At 41.5% G+C, this 19,720-nt stretch overlaps 2 protein-coding genes across 2 annotated transcripts in view; both read right to left on the bottom strand.

The window, feature by feature from the left end:
* Positions 1–862: 862 nt before the first annotated feature.
* Positions 863–10,985, bottom strand: LOC121520252 (probable cyclin-dependent serine/threonine-protein kinase DDB_G0292550). Its single transcript, XM_041803626.1, has 9 exons — positions 10,929–10,985; positions 10,805–10,836; positions 10,557–10,722; positions 8,105–8,200; positions 7,811–7,851; positions 5,570–5,866; positions 4,907–5,484; positions 3,161–4,851; positions 863–951 (listed from the first exon to the last, which is right to left on the bottom strand). The coding sequence occupies exons 4-8, from the start codon at positions 8,169–8,171 to the stop codon at positions 3,207–3,209; spliced, it is 2,628 nt and encodes an 875-aa protein (XP_041659560.1). The 5' UTR covers positions 8,172–8,200; positions 10,557–10,722; positions 10,805–10,836; positions 10,929–10,985; the 3' UTR covers positions 863–951; positions 3,161–3,206.
* Positions 10,986–17,174: 6,189 nt separating this feature from the next.
* The window catches only part of LOC121520251 (mucin-2-like), a 47,868-nt gene continuing 45,322 nt past the window's right edge, over positions 17,175–19,720 (bottom strand). The window contains exons 16-18 of the mRNA XM_041803625.1: positions 17,976–18,214; positions 17,673–17,856; positions 17,175–17,224 (exon numbers count right to left, since the gene is read on the bottom strand). Of these exons, the coding sequence (XP_041659559.1) occupies positions 17,175–17,224; positions 17,673–17,856; positions 17,976–18,214 (473 nt within the window). The remainder of the gene's footprint in view (positions 17,225–17,672; positions 17,857–17,975; positions 18,215–19,720) is intronic.

Below are 19,720 nucleotides of genomic sequence, written 5' to 3'. Positions count from 1 at the left end.
ACAAAGTCAGGTCAAAGACTGCAAAGGGGCATGGTGCCCTCTGCTGAAGAGCTCTGAACATCTACTGGCATTAATGTATGCACAAAAACCGTCTGACTGGAGCTTCATGGCATGGATTCCCATGGCCCACAAAAACACTCCAAAATCTTGTGGAGAGCCTTCCAAGAAGAGTGGAGGCTGTTACAGCAGCAAAACGGGGCGAACTACTTATAAAAGGGGACATATTTTACCCTTTTAAGACAAGTTTATGTTGGTCTCAGAGGTCCCCAAAACATGCCTGTGAAGTTTATTGCTGAAAAACACTCTAGTATAGGATTTTTGCATGTCTAAAAACCCCTCTGTTTCAGCCCTTCTCAGAACGAGCCATTTCTGTGTCTGTGGCTTTAAACGATAATTAGCTGTCTGATCCGCCCCTGACCACACCCCCTCTCAGGAAATGGATGTGATACTCCTGATGTTACAGACACTTTTATCCAAAATTTAGGACCTGACTGGGATTCAAACCATCAAGCTCCCAGATCATAGTCAGCAGGGTAACCCACTGAGCTATCCAACATCTCAGCTGGTAGCATGGTAGGTGGAGAAAGACAGGGGGGAGAGGAGATGGATTTTTCTGGTACTTGAGGGGATTGTGGACAGGCCAGGGGCACATATTTGTGTTGTTAACGCCTGAAAAAGTGATTTTTGCATAATATGTCCCCTTTAAAGTACATGTATTTGAATACAGTGTCATTACAATACCTGTTAGTTTAATTGTCAGGTGGCTGAACATTTTGTCCATATAGTGTTACTGTAACAGTGAATTACTGTAAAAGTGTTAAGTGTCAAGTTTCACACTTTGACATGACTGACCTTTATATATATCTTGATGTTGTTAGGTGTGATGACGACACATCTCTTCTGGAAACACTTCCCACAACACTTGTTTGGTAGTTCCTCATATTCAAAACCCTTGACACAGAGGAAAAGGAGAGAATAAATAATGATCAATTATTGTTGCTTTTATTTACAGTCGTTGACATCATGTGTTTTGTAGTACATTTAGAAGCAGCAGACATATTTTTTTTACCTCCTGCAGACAAAGAAAAAGCTTTAAAACTTATTTATGGCGTCTCTTTCAAATTGAAATTTTAACATTAGTCAAAGATAACCTGAGTCAATACAAAATGCAGTTATGAACTAATTTATTAAGGAAAAAAGCCATCCAAACCTACATGGCCCAATGAAAAAATTTATCCAACCTAATAATTGGCTGCACACCCTTAGTGGCAAACAAGCTTGTGTGATTACTCACAATCACTGTGGAGAGATTTTGGCCCATTCTGCTTTGCAAATTTGTTTTAATTCAGCCACATTGGAGGGTTTGCCAGTAAGTATGGTCTATTTAAGGCCATGCCACAGTATCTCAGTCAGATTTAAGTCCAGACTTTGACTTGGCCACTCCAAAACCCTCATTTTTGTTTCAAGCCATTCAGTGGTGGACTTGCTGGTGTGTTTGGTGTTTTCATTGACCTGCTGTATAACCCAAGTGTGTCTAAGCTTGAGGTCATGAACTGGTGGCCGGACATCCCCCTTTTTCTGGTAGAGAGCACAGTTCATGGTTCCATCAGTACCATCAGTGGTCCAGGTCCTGAAGCAGCAAAACAGCCCCAAGCCATCACATCAGGAATTTTTAGCCTGCATATACTGGTGGATGTCCAGCTGATAAAGATATTAAAAACCAAATGTCTAGCTTAAAAATATGCCCATTACCAAGTAAGTAAAAAGTGAATAATTACATACATATTGTGTTACCTAAAATATATGTTGCAAGACTCCTTTAATATAAACACAAAGTAATTTTTTCTACTTCCAGTTTGGCGCTGGGGTTGTTTATCTACATGGGCAGCACATGGCTATGGTGACATCAAACAAAGCTTAACTCCAGAGGAGTTTTGAGGAACTAAAATCTATGTAGGGAATTTGATGATATGCAGGGATTTTGAGTTAGTCATCGCTGCAGCTAATACAGAAGCTGAAATAAAGGGAACTGGAGATAGCTGAGCAGCTTAAACGCCTATGCAGCAATTGGGACGATGACGGGCCTGGACCGGCCAGAGAGCTGTAGTGGACTTCCAAGACTGGGTAAATCTTCCTTTGACCAATTCTCAGATGAAATGGAACTGTATACAGCCCAGCTGATGACAAACTGATGGTGATTGCTGGGGCGACTGTGGCTTGGTAGGTAGAGTCAGCCATCTAGCAATTCTTAGTATGTCCTTTCACTAGTGAAGAACCTGGGCAATAGTTGTTGTATGCAGAGTCTCTCCCATCTCAGCTGCTGAAGCTTGTAACACCTTCAGAGTCATAGGTGTTTTGGGGGCCTCTCTTACTAGTCTCCTTGCACAGTCACTCTGTTTGTGAGGATGGCCCTATCTAGGCAAATCTGCACATGTGCCAGGCCTGTACCAGCCCTTAGTTATGCTGCTCCTTTCTACCATTTTTTTTTGTTTCATCAACATTTGAAAAGCTCAACTGGGACCAGATGAGGCCAACTTGGCCTCATGTCTTAATACTGCGCTGAGCCAAATGATCCAGATTGCTAAAAAGGGACTGATTTCCCATCACAATGAGCAAGGCTGGACATATAGCAGTTGGGGAAACACAAGCATGATTAGGGTTTTATGGCTCAACTGTGACAAATTGTACTGAGCCAAACCAGACTGCTTGGTGGGAAAGACCATATGTAAACCTTGCCTGGCACCTCTTCTTTAGACTTAAGACAGAGGCTTTTAACCCATGTCTTCTGCCATTTATGAGCTCTAGCCAAACATGTAACCACTTTTGGGACTCAGTAGCTCAAGATGACTTTTTTCAGAATTTGAGTAAAAGGCACAGCCATAAAAAGCACAAAACTTTGTCCTTTTGATAGTGCTTCTATTTGCAGAAAGAATTTATCACACTCCACCCAAGCTGGATGTATGCATGAATATAAATATAAGGTCAATTACCTCTCTGGCCTTAAAGGAAATGACAGCACTTCATTAGTTTCATTAATGTAATTCCCAAATTGCATCCTTGCATAATCTTGGGACAAAAAACCCTTTTTTAGATAAAGTGTTCCTTTGCATAAAAAAAACTGAAGTTGTTTACATTTTGTACAACATTTAGGTGAGCTTACTTCTGGGCAGGTGGTGTTGCAAACAATGGGTTTGCAATTTATGATGTTAACCTGGGTGACTGGATCCATATATGGGCCGCACACACATTCCATGCAGGGTCCTGGGGCATAAGTCATGCCTGTTCCTGTGGTTGTTGGTCCTGATGACTGACCCATTCCTGCAGTTGTTGGTCCTGATGACTGACCCATTCCTGCAGTTGTTGGTCCTGATGGCTGACCCATTCCTGTGGTTGTTGGTCCTGATGACTGACCCATTCCTGCTGTTGTTGGTCCCGATGGCTGACCCATTCCTGCAGTTGTTGGTCCCGATGGCTGACCCATTCCTGCTGTTGTTGGTCCCGATGGCTGACCCATTCCTGCAGTTGTTGGTCCCGATGGCTGACCCATTCCTGCAGTTGTTGGTCCCGATGGCTGACCCATTCCTGCAGTTGTTGGTCCCGATGGCTGACCCATTCCTGCTGTTGTTGGTCCCGATGGCTGACCCATTCCTGCAGTTGTTGGTCCCGATGGCTGACCCATTCCTGCAGTTGTTGGTCCCGATGGCTGACCCATTCCTGCAGTTGTTGGTCCCGATGGCTGACCCATTCCTGCAGTTGTTGGTCCCGATGGCTGACCCATTCCTGCTGTTGTTGGTCCCGATGGCTGACCCATTCCTGCAGTTGTTGGTCCCGATGGCTGGCCCATGCCTGCTGTTGTTGGTCCCGATGGCTGGCCCATTCCTGCAGTTGTTGGTCCCGATGGCTGACCCATTCCTGCAGTTGTTGGTCCCGATGGCTGGCCCATTCCTGCTGTTGTTGGTCCCGATGGCTGGCCCATTCCTGCTGTTGTTGGTCCCGATGGCTGACCCATTCCTGCTGTTGTTGGTCCCGATGGCTGACCCATTCCTGCAGTTGTTGGTCCCGATGGCTGGCCCATGCCTGCTGTTGTTGGTCCCGATGGCTGACCCATTCCTGCAGTTGTTGGTCCCGATGGCTGACCCATTCCTGCAGTTGTTGGTCCCGATGGCTGACCCATTCCTGCTGTTGTTGGTCCCGATGGCTGGCCCATTCCTGCTGTTGTTGGTCCCGATGGCTGACCCATTCCTGCTGTTGTTGGTCCCGATGGCTGGCCCATTCCTGCAGTTGTTGGTCCCGATGGCTGACCCATTCCTGCTGTTGTTGGTCCCGATGGCTGACCCATTCCTGCAGTTGTTGGTCCCGATGGCTGACCCATTCCTGCTGTTGTTGGTCCCGATGGCTGACCCATTCCTGCAGTTGTTGGTCCCGATGGATGACCCATTCCTGCTGTTGTTGGTCCCGATGGCTGACCCATTCCTGTAGTTGTTGGTCCCGATGGCTGACCCATTCCTGCTGTTGTTGGTCCCGATGGCTGACCCATTCCTGCAGTTGTTGGTCCCGATGGCTGGCCCATGCCTGCTGTTGTTGGTCCTGATGGCTGGCCCATTCCTGCAGTTGTTGGTCCCGATGGCTGACCCATTCCTGCTGTTGTTGGTCCCGATGGCTGACCCATTCCTGCAGTTGTTGGTCCCGATGGCTGGCCCATGCCTGCTGTTGTTGGTCCTGATGGCTGGCCCATTCCTGCAGTTGTTGGTCCTGATGGCTGGCCCATTCTTGTTGTTGTTGGTCCCGATGGCTGGCCCATTCCTGCTGTTGTTGATCCCGATGGCTGGCCCATGCCTGCAGTTGTTGGCCCTGATGGCTGGCCAATTGTTGTTGTTGTTGGTCCAGATGGCTGGCCTGTTCCTGCTGATGGACCAGGTGTTCCTCCTGATTGACCAGGAGCTCCAGGTGTTCCTGCTGATTGACCAGGTGTTCCAGGTGTTCCACCTGATTGGCCAGGTGTTCCAGGTGGTCCTCCTGATGGACCAGGCGCCTTAGTTGTTCCTGCTGATTGACCAGGTGTTCCAGGTGGTCCTCCTGATGGACCAGGTGCCTTAGTTGTTCCTGCTGATTGGCCAGGTGTTCCAGGTGTTCCTGCTGATTGGCCAGGTATTCCAGGTGTTCCTCCTGATTGACCAGGTGCCTTAGTTGTTCCTGCTGATTGACCAGGTGTTCCAGGTGTTCCTGCTGATTGGCCAGGTATTCCAGGTGTTCCTCCTGATTGACCAGGTGTTCCAGGGGTTCCTCCTGATTGACCAGGTGCTCTAGTTGTTCCTGCTGATTGACCAGGTGTTCCAGGTGGTCCTCCTGATTGACCAGGTGTTCCAGGTGTTCCTGCGGATTGACCAGGTATTCCAGGTGTTCCTCCTGATTGACCAGGTGTTCCTGCTGATTGACCAGGTGCTCTAGTTGTTCCTGCTGATTGACCAGGTGTTCCAGGTGTTCCTGCTGATGGACCAGGTGCCTTAGTTGTTCCTGCTGATTGACCAGGTATTCCAGGTGTTCCTCCTGATTGACCAGGTGTTCCTGCTGATTGACCAGGTGTTCCAGGTGTTCCTGCTGATTGACCAGGTGCCCTAGTTGTACCTGCTGATTGGCCAGGTGTTCCAGGTGTTCCTGCTGATTGGCCAGGTGTTCCAGGTGTTCCTGCTGATTGACCAGGTGTTCCAGGTGTTCCTGCTGATTGACCAGGTGTTCCTGCTGATTGGCCAGGTGTTCCAGGTGTTCCTCTTGATTGACCAGGTGCTCCACTTGTTGGTCCTGTTGGGTGTCCGGTTGTTGTTGTTGGTGGTGATGGAGAATCTGGTGTTGGTATTTTTTCACCAGGCTAAAAAACATAAATGGACTTTTGTTACTTTTCTGTGAAAGTTTTTTTTTTAGTTACCATGTTTCCTACCAATTGTGTCTTTAAGTTTCGCCAAAAACAGTGATAAAACAAATATTCCTTGGATTTTGCTGTATTTTTCTTGTCTTTAGTCATAATAAAGATACAACTGTTTTTTTATGACAAAAGCTAGACTTTCTGCATACAATAGAAATACAAAACTAAGCTGACAGCTTCTGTGCTGACATTCAGTGTAGTCAAAGTAATTAGACCCCCTCAACTTCTTCCATTTGTTATGTTGCAGTTGTTTGAATTCATTTTTACATTAAATCTACAATGGGTACCCCATAATGATGAAGGGGAAACAGAATTTATCAAATCTTTGCACATTTATGACAAACAAAACAACTGAAATACCACACTGACACCAGCCTTCAGACTCTTTGAAATGACTACATAGATATAGCTCAGGTTCCTTCAGTTTCTCTGGATCTTTGCTGAGATGTTTCTACACCTTGATTGGAGTCTACCTGTGGTAAACCAAATTGATTTGACATGATATGTAGAGGCAAACATCTCTTCTATAGAAGGCAGAGTGGCTGTGCAAATTTTAACCAATTCAGCCCTGAATTTTGAGTCATACCATTCGCTTGAAGTCAATGTGATATTTCTTTTTTTTAATTTTTGTTTCAAATTTGCAAATCTTTCTAAAATTCTCTTTTCACTTTGTCAACATGGGGAACTGAGTTTAGAATATCCTCCTACTCCTACCCTGCATGTACATATGAGGATATGACATTCTGGTTTTCCTATAACAAAGTAATAATTTCTGCTATCAGAATTTTTGAGGTAATTGTCCAGAATGTCCGCTGAAGTTCAACTAACTTGCTTGAAATGTTGGAAAATCTGCAATCAAATTTTCAGGAATTTTCAAGGGTATTTTTCAGCTTTTTTTTTTTTTTTTTTTTTTTTTTAGAAAATGTCAAGTATTTTCCTAGAATTTCGGGGAAATGTTGGTATATTTTAGGAATTTTTATTTGAGGTTTAACAGGAAAAAATCTTTTGAATTGTTTAAGATTGTTTGCAGATTTTTTTCAAGGCATTTTATGTAAATTTAGGGAAATATAATTATTAGGAATCAGATTTGAAATTTTAAATTATTTTCATGTAAATTTGGGGCAGGTGTTATCTGAAATTGGTAAGAATTTTTATGGACATTTCAGGGAATGTATTTGTACATTTTTGAGATTTGGATAAGAAATTCTAGGGAGATTTTTCTTGAAAATTTCCAAGAATTTAAATGGAATTTTTGAGGAAATGTTTAGTTACATATTAACTGAAACATTTTGGGAATATTTCTCTGAGATATGTTAAAATTATGTTTACATATTTACACAGAAATTTTCTACATTTATTTTTGAATTTTAGGGAATTTGTGTGGATTTTGAAAAGGACAATTTCTAATAAATTCAGAACTTTTATTGGAATTTTTTTTATGCTTGGCCTTAACAAGTCCCTGTGGTCCAACATCAAAACAACCCCCCATCCCTTTTTTAATGACTGACACCATTCCTGACTGACTGAAGACCAACAACAACTGTCCACTCAGAAAAAACATCTGTTCTAAAGCCGATCCAGGGATGGTTTTCTCTGCAGAATCAGGACCTTTAGGATATTTGTGGATAAACCTGTTTTTGTGAAAACAAATTGCTGTACGAAGACAAGACCGAGATTTTAAACTAATCAGGTCCTACTGATCCAAAATAAATGAGAGAAAATAAAAAATGTATTCAAACAAAAGCTCAGGTGTCAGCAGGTTAGTGAGAAAAAAAATGAACTTAAACAACTGTAGCATCAGGTTGCAACACTCAAAATTGGAAAAAAGTGAAGAGGGTCTGTATACTTTCTGAATAAACTGTATATCTGGATGTTGAACTGTATACCTACCATGTACTCAGTGCCCATGAAGACACACACACCTTTAGGCGCTGCAAAACAAACAAAAAAGGTAAGAATGAGGTGTATAGTTCTTTCAAAAACTTAAAAGTATAAAACACTACTCTTATTTTGAAAACCTTAACAGGATTTCTGAGGCATATCTGGTTAATAAACAAACTCTTCATGGCGTTTACCAGAAAAAAAGGCCATCAGTGAAGATGGATTTTTCTTGTTTAGTCAGAAACTGATTTCAAAACCACAGAGGGTCAGTGTTTCCATATTCAGACTGACAGAGTCACATACCACACACGTAAGTCTTGCAGCAGATGCCATTAACGTGGTGCAGTTCAAAACCCAGCGGGCAGGTCATTGGAGGGTCACACAAGGAAACATCGCATTCTGTTGAAGTACATGAGGAATCGATTATCACTTTATATTGAAGATTTACTGAATTTTAGGCTTTGTTTACAAAAGTTTGCACTTACATCACACAGCATGACTAGTCTGATATTCATTTCAGTGAAGACAATTCATCCTAAAAATATAGTTGAAATCACCAACAGCTAAATAACTGAACAACAGCACTACTGGTGTAGCGTCAGGACTCACCACCGCCTCCTTCCAGTCCAAATAAAAGCATTCCCCAGGTAAGTCAATTAATTTATTACAGATGATGTGCCATGATTGGGTATAAAAGGAGCATTCCTGAAAGTCTCATTCGTTCATTATCAACGATGGTGTAAGGTTCTCCACTCAATCAAAGACTGCATGGGAAGATAGTCCAATAAACAACTTTCCTCAACATGCAACAGCAAAGAATTTAGAGTTAACCTTCTACCAGGATTTGGCAGTTCCAGTTTTTAAAAATGCAAGGTGTTTAAAAGCCACACAGCAGAAGATGCAGGTGGACCATGCACTTGCCTGTGTGCTTTCCCAAGCACAGAAAGCACAGCACTCTCTTCTATTGCTGTTTCATTCAATCCTTTTACAAAATGCTTTAAGTCTATAAACAACAGAAAGGATGTTTATTACAGGGATGCTGGAGGTGATTTATAGTTGCAGCATCATTTTCACACTTAACATATGAACTAAGTTACATCAGGACAGAGGATCAAATGGAAATTTGTCTCTTTTTTCCTTTATTGCATTTTCTCTCTGCATAATGGCACATATGCTCTCCCTATCTATGATGAGACAGGATCTAGGACTCTGAAGAAATGTTATGTGTGCTTTAAAACAGATAAAGATTGGCTGTAAATATGTATTTCACATTGCACATCAGTAGGGACCAACAAAATCCTTGTAACTTCATTTACATATCACATAAAAAGAGATAAAGATAGGTTTAAATGTTTTAAAAACAATCCGTGGTTTTATTGTTGCACCTGATGTTGTTGCTGCAGAATGTATGGTTATTAATTAACTTCAAATTATCTCCCATTACTGACTCACCCCCAGAAAGAAGATCTTAAGTGTTTCTGAACTCACATTGCTGTGAATTACATTGTAGTGTGTGTTTGACTTTATGAATTTATGAGACCAGACTGCTGTGCTGTAGTGTTGTAGCATAGGTAGCTTTGCCATACGGTGATGCACGGGTATATATGCATATGAAAACCTCTAAGCCCACTTGGCTTTCTGAGGAGAGGCTTCTTTCTAGCCACTCTGCAATAAATCCTGGATCAGTTGAGGGCTGCAGTGATTGTTGACCTTCTGGAACTTTGACCCATCTCCACACAGGATCTCTGGAGTTACTCTTTGCAGGTCCCCTCTTACTAAGGCCCATATCACCTGATTGCTCAGTCTGGCCAGATGATCAGTTCTTGGAAGAGTCCTGGTTGTGCCAAACTTCTTCAATTTCAGAATAATGGAAGCCACTGCAATCTGTGCCTTCTAACAATCCTGTCTCTGAGCTCTGCAGGCAGTTCCTTTGACCTCATGGCTTGGTTTTTCCTCTGATATGCATTGTCAGCTTGGAGGCCTTCTATAGAGAGGTGTGTGCCTTTACAAATAATGTCCATTCATTTTAGTTTACCACAGGTGGACTCCAATTAAGGTGTAGAAACATCTCAGTAAAGGGGGTCTGAATACTTTCTGAATATACTGTAAGATAAGACTCTACCATGCAAAGCCAAAGCTGTATAGCAACACAATCCAGAACCCTGGCCCACTTCTCAGGACCTGAGCTCATCTGAGATAAACTGACCTGTGACATGTATCAGTACCCATGGCATGAACCACCTGCACATCTGTGAAGGCAGCATTGGAGCAACATATGCTTCCATCTTGACAGCGTCTTTTTCAGGGATGTCCCTGCTTATTTCAGTGAGACAATGCCAAGACACATTCTGAACAAGTTACAACAGCATGGCTTCACAGTGAAAGAGGACCAGAGAGGTTTTTTTTCAGAACGTGTTGCAGGGAACAAAATGAAGAATGTTCATATTTCCTAAGTAGCAATAAAGTTTATGATTTTGAACATTAAATACCTTGTATTTGAGTTGTATTTAGTTGAATATAGGTTGAAAAGGATTTGTAAATTGCTGTTTGCAACTTTATTGGGATTGAGATTTGTAGATTCAGATCTTTCTTGTATGAAATCTCAAATGTGCCTATTTAAACAGAGACTCTGGTCAGGATTTTTTATACTGATAGTTCTGAAAGTAGCTTTAAAGTCATGTTTTTAGGTTTAGTTTAGCACGGACCAGGAGCCACGGTGTAACAGCTGAGCAAATAATGGGCCCCTAGTACTGACCACATTTCAGTGTTGAGCAGCAGCCATCGCTCTCATTGACTTGCTTCTGGCCGGGCTCACTGCAGTTGGGGATCTGCGGGGTCGGGCATGGTATTGGCTGACACTGGACGCCATTGGTGATGTCACAGACACACTCTTTACAGCCAACTGTCCATTTCTCTCCAGGCTGATTAACAGACAAATAGGTTATGATCACAGTTTGTTTAAATATCCAACAACACGATTCACGTCCAGGGCAGAGTTCTCACCAGTTTGGGTTTTCCATCTGGTCCTGTGCAATCTGAAATTCAAACAGAGACTCCTCAATACTAATGGAGAGCATCTGTGGGAAATATTCCAGAAACCCACATTTCCAAAAGGATCTGCTCTTACCACATGATGGGACACATATGTCGTGGACTTTGTTGAACAGGATAGTGCCTTCAGGACAGAAACAACCCTCCCTCCTGATACCAGCAAGCGACCCTGCATTGTGCTGTTGGTTATATCTGGTGTCAGAAATTACATTTGTGGTTATTACAGCGCTGTGAAAATCTTTCTGAGGGTTGCTAACAAAAGTGCGTTAAGAGTTTTAATCTTCCTTTATGATGAAGAATAGTCCTGTCAACAGCTTTCACTGCAGGAGTCTGAATACCAGACGCAGACTTCACAAGGTTTAATCCTTTAAATCTGACTGTATCATATCTGATTCACAATTTTATGAGACCTCTGTCTAATAAATATGATCTATAATTTCCTGAAAAACCTTTTGTATGCAATCAGATCAACAATAAAATTCCTTCCAGTGGATTATCAGTTGTAAAAAAAAAGCTTAAATGTCTCAAATGTGGTACCAAAAAAAATGTGTATATAAAATTTTATGGCAGTTCTTTTAATTTCAGTAGAAGGTTACAAAAAAATTCCATTCCAAAAAATAGAATTTTCTGGCCATTATTTAAGGTATCAGGCTGTAAAGGGTTCCACTTCTTTCATAGCAAGCTTTACATTCCTGAGTCACCATAAAAGTTGAATCATTGATGTGGTGTATGGCATGTGACGGATACATCACCTGTCACTACATGTTGGCTCCACTGCAGGGCCACAGGGCTTGTACACTTTGTTGCCCGGGCACTTGTGATCTGGAAAATTGAAATACATTATTAAAAAGAAAACAAAAAACAAAAAACAGGACAACGCTTGCTAAACAAACCAACACAAAGAGAGATTATTTCCCAAGGCTGTTATTTTTATTTTTTATTAATGTTGCTTCATGCATGCTTCTTTAATGATGTCACGTCTCCCGGCTAGTTAGTTAAGTTACCTTTTTTTCCTCATGTTTCTAGTTTCTCATTTCCTGTTTTATTTTGGTTACTTACCTTGTGTCTCTTTTCTAGATCACTCCTTCCTGCCCATCCCTACCTGTTTCCCTACGTCCTGATCATCCTCATGTGTCTTACTTGTGTTGAGACACATTCACTCCCTGTCTGCTGTGCGAGATCGTCTTGTTTCCTTTGTGTACAATTCCCTCGAGCCTTATTTCTGATTGACCTTCGTGATTTATTTGACCCAGTTTCTAGTCCTAGTTCCCGAGTTACCCTGCCGTTTTCGTACCTCTGCCTGCTTGTTTTGACCTCCTGTGTGACGAACCTATTTTCTGATTAGACGGACTAGAACGTGCTTGTATCCTGTGTCTGCTTTTGGGTCCTTTGGTCTGGCATTTCATTACAGTACGATCTCGCCCAGCAGACAGGGAGTGAATGAGCTAAATACACGAGGAGGGGAACACTCAGCCGGGGATCACCAGGTGCAGCCACTCAGACAATCAACACAGGTGAGACACATGAGGATGATCAGGACGTAGGGAAACAGGTAGGGATGGGCAGGAAGGAGTGATCTGGAAAAGAGACACAAGGTAAGTAACCAAAATAAAACAGGAAATGAGAAACTAGAAACATGAGGGAAAAAGGTAACTTAACTAACTTGCCAGGAGACGTGACAAATGAACACTCAACAGTCACTCTGATGCCCACTCAACGGTCAAAGACTAACACTGATGACCAATAAACAGTCACAGAGTCACTCTGATGACCTCTCAACAGTCAAAGACTAACACTGATGACAAATAAACAGTCACAGAGTCACTCTGATGACCTCTCAACAGTCAAAGACTAACACTGATGACCAATAAACAGTCACAGAGTCACTCTGATGACCTCTCAACAGTCAAAGACTAACACTGATGACCAATAAACAGTCACAGAGTCACTCTGATGACCTCTCAACAGTCAAAGACTAACACTGATGACAAATAAACAGTCACAGAGTCACTCTGATGACCACTCAACGGTCAAAGACTAACACTGATGACCAATAAACAGTCACAGAGTCACTCTCATGACCACTCAACAGTCACACAGTCACTCTTAAGACCAGTCAACAGTCACAAAATCACTCTGATGACCACTCAACAGTCACAGAGTCAAGCTAACAGGAAATTCTCAAAGTCCTTGTTGCATGAGCATACTAGTTCAATAAAGCTGATTCTTATTCTGATTTTTAACCACTAAATCTGCCTGCAGTATTTGTAGTGTATGGATTTTTATAGACTCACCACAAGTTCCATTGGTTTTACTCCTCCAGTCAACACAGACTCCTTTTATGCTACATTCAGCAGCAAACGCCTCCAGAATGACGCATGGATAAGGCCCAGTATCTGGTACTGTTGGTGGTTTATATTCATCATCAATACAGTTGAAAACCTCACAGGCTATTGTGAATGCGAGTGGGGGTACCAGGTCAATGCAGGGCTCAAATATACTAGAAACAAACACAAACAGATCAAAACTTAGTCAGAAACAGCATTATTCATAAAATCTACACACCACCATCAGAATGTTGTGATCCCCATATTGTATGATCCATTTCATCAGGATAAAAATTCCAATAGTCTGCAGAGTGAAAGATATATTTGGATAATATCAATATTTAAAAATTAAATTAATATCCACCCTGTGAAAAGTTCCCTTTCTTTTTTAATTAACCAAGTGCTGATTAACAGAGCAAAGAATTTTTAACATCGCTTTTCCAAAATTCTTCTTTTATTTTTGATGCCTACATAAGTTTACTTTGTGTACACAGACAAAATTAGTTTCACAGAAATTACCTGGGTCTAAATTATTAGCCCCCTGATGCTAATAGTCAGTCACGTCTCAACCATCAAGTCTCAGGTACGTCTCCTGAGGAATCCCAGCCCATTCTTTTTTCAGCCAATCTCTCAGGCTTCTCCAGATTTTATGGTCTTCTGGCACTGACCTTGGTCTTTAGTTCACCCCACAGATTTTCAGTGGTATTAAAGTCAATAACGCTCACTTTGGTCTTCTGGAGGTAGTTCTTCACCAGCAGCTACACTATATTGCCAAAAGTATTCACTCACCCATCCAAATAATTGAAATCAGGTGTTCCGATCACTTCCATAGCCACAGGTGTATAAAATCAAGCATCTAGCATGCAGACTGTTTCTACAAACATTTGTGAAAGAATGGGTCGCTCTCAGAAGCTCAGTGAATTCCAGCGTGGTACTGTGATAGGATGCCACCTGTGTAACAAGTCCAGTGGTGAAATTTCCTTGCTCCTAAATATTCCACAGTCAACTGTCAGTGGTATTATAACAAAGTGGAAGCGATTGGGAACGACAGCAACTCAGCTGAGGCGCATAGTGTGCAGAGGTCGCCAACTTTCTGCAGAGTCAATGGCTACAGACCTCCAAACTTCATGTGGCCTTCAGATTAGTTCAAGAACAGTGTGTAGTGAGCTTCATGGAATGGGTTTCCATGGCCGAGCAGCTGCATCCAAGTCATACATCACCAAGTGCAATGCAAAGCTTTGGATGCAGTGGTGTAAAGCACGCCGCCACTGGACTCTAGAGTGACGAATCGCACTTTTCCATCTGGCAATCTGATGAACGAGTCTGGGTTTGGCGGTTGCCAGGAGAACGGTACTTGTCTGACTGCACTGTGCTAAGTGTAAAGTTTGGTGGAGGGGTGATTATGGTGTGGGGTTGTCTTTCAGGAGCTGGGCTTGGCCCGTTGGTTCCAGTGAAAGGGATTTTGGACAATTCCATGCTCCCAACTTTGTGGGAACAGTTTGGGGATGGCCTCTTCCTGTTCCAACATGACTGTGCACCAGTGCACAAAGCAAGGTCCATAAAGACATGGATGAGAGAGTTTGGTGTGGATGAACTTGACCGGCCTGCACAGAGTCCTGACCTCAACCTGATAGAACACCTTTGGGATGAATTAGAGCGGAGACTGAGAGCCAGGCCTTCTCATCCAACATCAGTGTGGGACCTCACAAATGCGCTTCTGGAAGAATGGTCAAAAATTCCCATAAACACACTCCTAAACCTTGTGGAAAGCCTTCCCAGAAGAGTTGAAGCTGTTAAAGCTGCAAAGGGTGGACCGACGTCATATTAAACCCTATGGATTAAGAATGGGATGTCACTTAAGGTCATATGCAAGTCAAGGCAGGTGAGCAAATACTTTTGGCAATATAGTGTATAGGTAAAGCACAAGTTCAGTTAAAAACATGTCTCAATTATCCACCCTAAATACACAAATACTCCTGTTAATGTAACCAATATTATCGATGAAGTGTGTGATCATTTAGGAGTATTATTAAGAGTATCAATATAAATAAAAATTAATGATCCTCATCCTGGACAGGAATGTTTTTGAGTTTTCATCGACTAAAACTAGACTAAAACTATGAATGATGATCAGGACTAAAATGTGACTAAAACCAAATGTATTTTTGTCTAAAGACTAAAACTAAAAACAGCTGCCAAAATTGCTGCTCTGCCACCGGGTCGTAGATGTTTAGTTTTGTTCGTGCACAACTGCTGTAAACAGCTGCTCCAAACCTTAAAAAATAAAAAGCTGAAGAAATTCACACAATTATAAAAAACATCAACGTAGCCCTCCTGGAAAGCTGAAATATCTTAACAAACATTAATAATTTTATTTAATTTGTCTCACAGTTTTAGCGACTGGGGACTTGACTTGGACTAGACTTGGATTTTTCTTTGGTGACTTGGACTTGACTCAGACTTGAATACTAGGGACTTTTTAAAATATTAAACTCGGACTAGAGGTTTGGTGACTCCACTACACTAAATCGGTATACACTAAAAATGGATAAATACACCAAAGTTGTATACATTAGAATTAAACTTAGCACAGTGAATACTGTAGCGCAGGGGTGTCAAACTCAAGGCCTTGGGGCCAAACCCCACCGTGGCACAGTTATACCCGGCCTACAAGATCACAGCCTATTCTCATTATAATAATAGATATATTATATACCTGGCCCTTAAAATATGAGGTCTGCAGATTTCCTCCAGTATAAAAATGTAAACTTAACCCTGATGATATCAAATATCCTTTAGTCATAAAATGTGAAAAACATAAAGAGTAAAAATAATTAGATAAAAAGAAATGTGGGAAAACAAATTCATTTGTGTTTTTATTTCATATTTTCAATTTTGCATTGCATAATTATGACTTCAGTCTATTATTTGGACTATTATTCAACTTTATTATTACGGCTTTTTCAATTTATAATTTTGATTTTTTTATCTCATATTTTGATTTTGTCAATTTATTATTTTCACTTTATTTCAATTGATTATTTAGATTTTTTATTTTATTTAGACCTTTTTAATTTATTATTTCAACCTTTATATCACATTTTGGCCTTTCAGGTGCACTATTTTCTATTTAAAGCCATATTTTTTGCCTTAAAACATGATTGTGACTTCTTTTTTATACTTGCCTTTGCCTTTTAAAGAATAATTTCAACATCTAATTTTGTGTTTTGACCTTTTGAACAAACAAGTTTGACTTTTTATCTCAGATTTTGTGCCTTAACTTATCACTCTGACTTTTTAAATCTCAAAATCATTTATCATAATTGCTCATTTTTCCCCATAATTTATTACTGGTGAAAAAAAGAGGTCGACAGTTTGGTTAAATGTGGACCTTGTCAGTCCCCCAGGTTAGACCTTGATTCAGAATCCGGCCCCTTCTGTGATTGAGTTTGATACCACTGCTGTATTGGATACCAGTTAAGTCCTCTTACGGTGTGGCAATGAGTTTGCATTCTGGGGGTCTGCAGGGGAGAAGCGATGTTTTGACAAGAGGAGTTGTGGTGGTTCCGTTGGTGACAGCAGATGTTGTTGGGGGGGGTGTTGTGCTTGTACAGGAACCTGGGACCACCCAGGATGGTGCACATTGTGGGCAAGGTCCCTTCGTACCATCTGGAAATCGGCACTCAAATTCCTGGGTGTTGTCACACGTTCCTGAAAACAGAGAGTAGTATTAGTTAATGTATAAGAAGTGCCCAGGGATAACTTACAGTGTCTCTGTATCATGTTGTGATTAAAAGATGTATGGAGTCATTATTGTTGCAAAATTTCAGAGCACATTTTAATGTTTTGAGAGCATGGCATTGATTTTGGGCTCCTCCAACTTACCATTCAAACCTGTCTTGAGCTCAAAACTGCCTGTTTATGTTTAGATTCCTCCAATTTCCAAATACAGTGATCCGCCAGCGAATCAAACTGTGGAGCACATCGCTCCCTCTCTAGTCTATCATTCCAATATCAAACTTGCTGGTGTGGATTTCAGAAGACTCTGCAAAGTCACCAGAGTTTCAGAGAAGCATGTACAAGGGCTATGACATCGTGGATAGCGTCATTAGAACAGATGGCTTTCAGGGGGGTAAAGTAAGTTGCTATGATTTATGGTTCAAAAGTTATTCAATTTTTGTGACCTGTGTCTCTTCTTGTCTTGTACCAGAATTTGATTAACTACTGTTTAATCTGGTTCAGTACGCTAAACCCCAAAATAGTTTCCAAAGACACCTGTACCCTCACTGGTTGAGTGGACTGTAGAGGGTGGTCATATAACGTCAAGGCAGTGCTAGTTTCTGTCATCCCAGCTGCTGAATTGAAGAAAGTTTGTACATGAAATCAGGAAGTTGTGAGGAATGAGCAGTTAACGGGTCTATTTCAGCTAAAAAAGTACAAATTTTGCAACAATAATGACTCCAACAGGATGCAGAAACTCTGTGTTTTCTCACCACACAGTCCCAGTGTTTTCCCGCTGAACTGTGAAAAACCGACGTAAATGCTGAATGAGTCTAATCTGTAGACGACCCTTGTCTGGATGAAGGGAATTTCCACTGTGACCGTCATATCCGTGCCAGTGATGAACACTTCGGACACAAAGTGGGCAGGATAGACTCGTTTGTCATTGAAGTACACCTGAAGGAGAGGGAGATGAAACACGTGAACTCCACCTGTACAACACATCACAGCCCTTTGACGGACAGATGAACATCACGTCTCAAAAATAAGGATTTTAAATACGTTGGACATCTTACCACAATGCCATCACTCAGTGTCTGAGTTAAAACAATCTTGTAGGCCCTGTACAAAATAGTGATCGTCTGGGGACAGAAGGTGCCATTGGTTTCATCGCACTGTTCATTAGTCAATAAGATATTCAGGTCTAACTGAAACTCAGTCTCCTTGACCAGGTAGAAATCGCAGAACTGATGGTAACTGTAAGCTACTCCATCAAAAGTGGTGATTATGTCTTTAGACCAGACCGTGCATACGCCTGCGGGGAAGAACACAAAGAAAAGTTAGGTAAAAACTGGAACAGAAAGATCATAGACACTTTCACAGAGACCATTTTTGGCTAAATAGTAAAACCAGAATCTCTCTAGGTGAGACCGTAGTTGGTCACTTATGTGACTGCTGCTAAAACTCTAAATCACTAAAATCTGGGCGGGCTCCCAATGAGTTATGATGTCTGGGAATGCTCCCAGTGAGTTCTGATAAAGTCTCACAATGCTTCCGATGACTGGATAACTCCGGGTATGCTATAGATGAGTCCCGAGAACCTCTGGACAGATGTTGTCTCGACTCCTGCTGAATCCTGACAACATTTGGCCAAGCTCCACAGCAATTACTTATTATTAGTCTTTTATTAAAATATTAATGATTAATGCTGGTCTTTAACAGGCCACAACAGAGAGTATGGTCTAGATCTTCCCCTACTTGTAAAGTGTTGTAAGGTAAGTAAGGGTTAATGCCCGCTGAGGTGTCCAATTATCAGGGATTAATGGACGACATGGAGGCCTGGACCATCAAACGCACAGCAGAGGACGGTTGCCTCAATGAAGTCCATTAATCCCTGATAACTGGACACCTCGAAGGGCATTAACTCGCTTGTACCATGGTCACTTGCCAAGGAAAATAATTAATAAAACTACTAATTTATCATTTTATATGTTTTGTAATCAAAATAGAAAGTTTTACTCAAACAACATTTTCTTTCCCCTAGTAATGCCTGAGGGCTTGACTAATAACTGGAATAGCCATTCCAATCCCATAACGTTCTTAGGGAATGTAAACATTATTCAGTACTCCAGTAAATAGGGCATGCTATAGATAAGAAGACCCAACAGAACAAAAAAAATAGTCCGCTCAGCGCACTTTCTGAACGGATTAATCAATCAGAGTTGAAACCAAAGTTCTACCAAAGTCTTGGTGAATACTCGATTCTGATTCTGGTATAACACCTCGGGACACCTCGTCGGGCATTAATCCTTTCTTATGAATTGGTGCAATACAAACAATGATTGAGTAATAGTCTTTAAAACTCTTTGTCATACTGCTAATGAGTCCTGATAAAGTCTTGGCTTGATCCTGATGAGTCCTGGCATTATTTGGGCATGCTCATAACCAGGGGCTTAGCTGAGGATTTTGGGCCCCAGAAAGAAAATTACACAGGGCCCCCCTTAACTGGCCAGCCAAACAACTGCTGTGTTGTTTTATGAATACTGATGAGTTTTAATGAATTTTTGAACTAACATTTCTCTATATCAGTGAACAACATTTTTGCCATGGCTAAATTAAATGTATTTGAAATATTTCCTTCACATTAGTTAATGTGTTTATTAGCCTATTCCCAAATTATAAAACAGTAGCCTCCACTTTAGAAAAATGCTTAAAATACTGCATAGTGTCTTTGTTCACCACTAACTTTATGCACCTTATACTGATGAACTTTATTAAAAAAAAACAACACGTTGGATTAAACATTTTGAAAACAAAAGAA

This window comes from Cheilinus undulatus, linkage group 13 (genome assembly GCF_018320785.1).
Source record: "Cheilinus undulatus linkage group 13, ASM1832078v1, whole genome shotgun sequence".
NCBI classification, from domain to species: Eukaryota; Metazoa; Chordata; class Actinopteri; order Labriformes; family Labridae; genus Cheilinus; species Cheilinus undulatus.
This window is presented reverse-complemented; position numbering and strand designations above follow the sequence as displayed.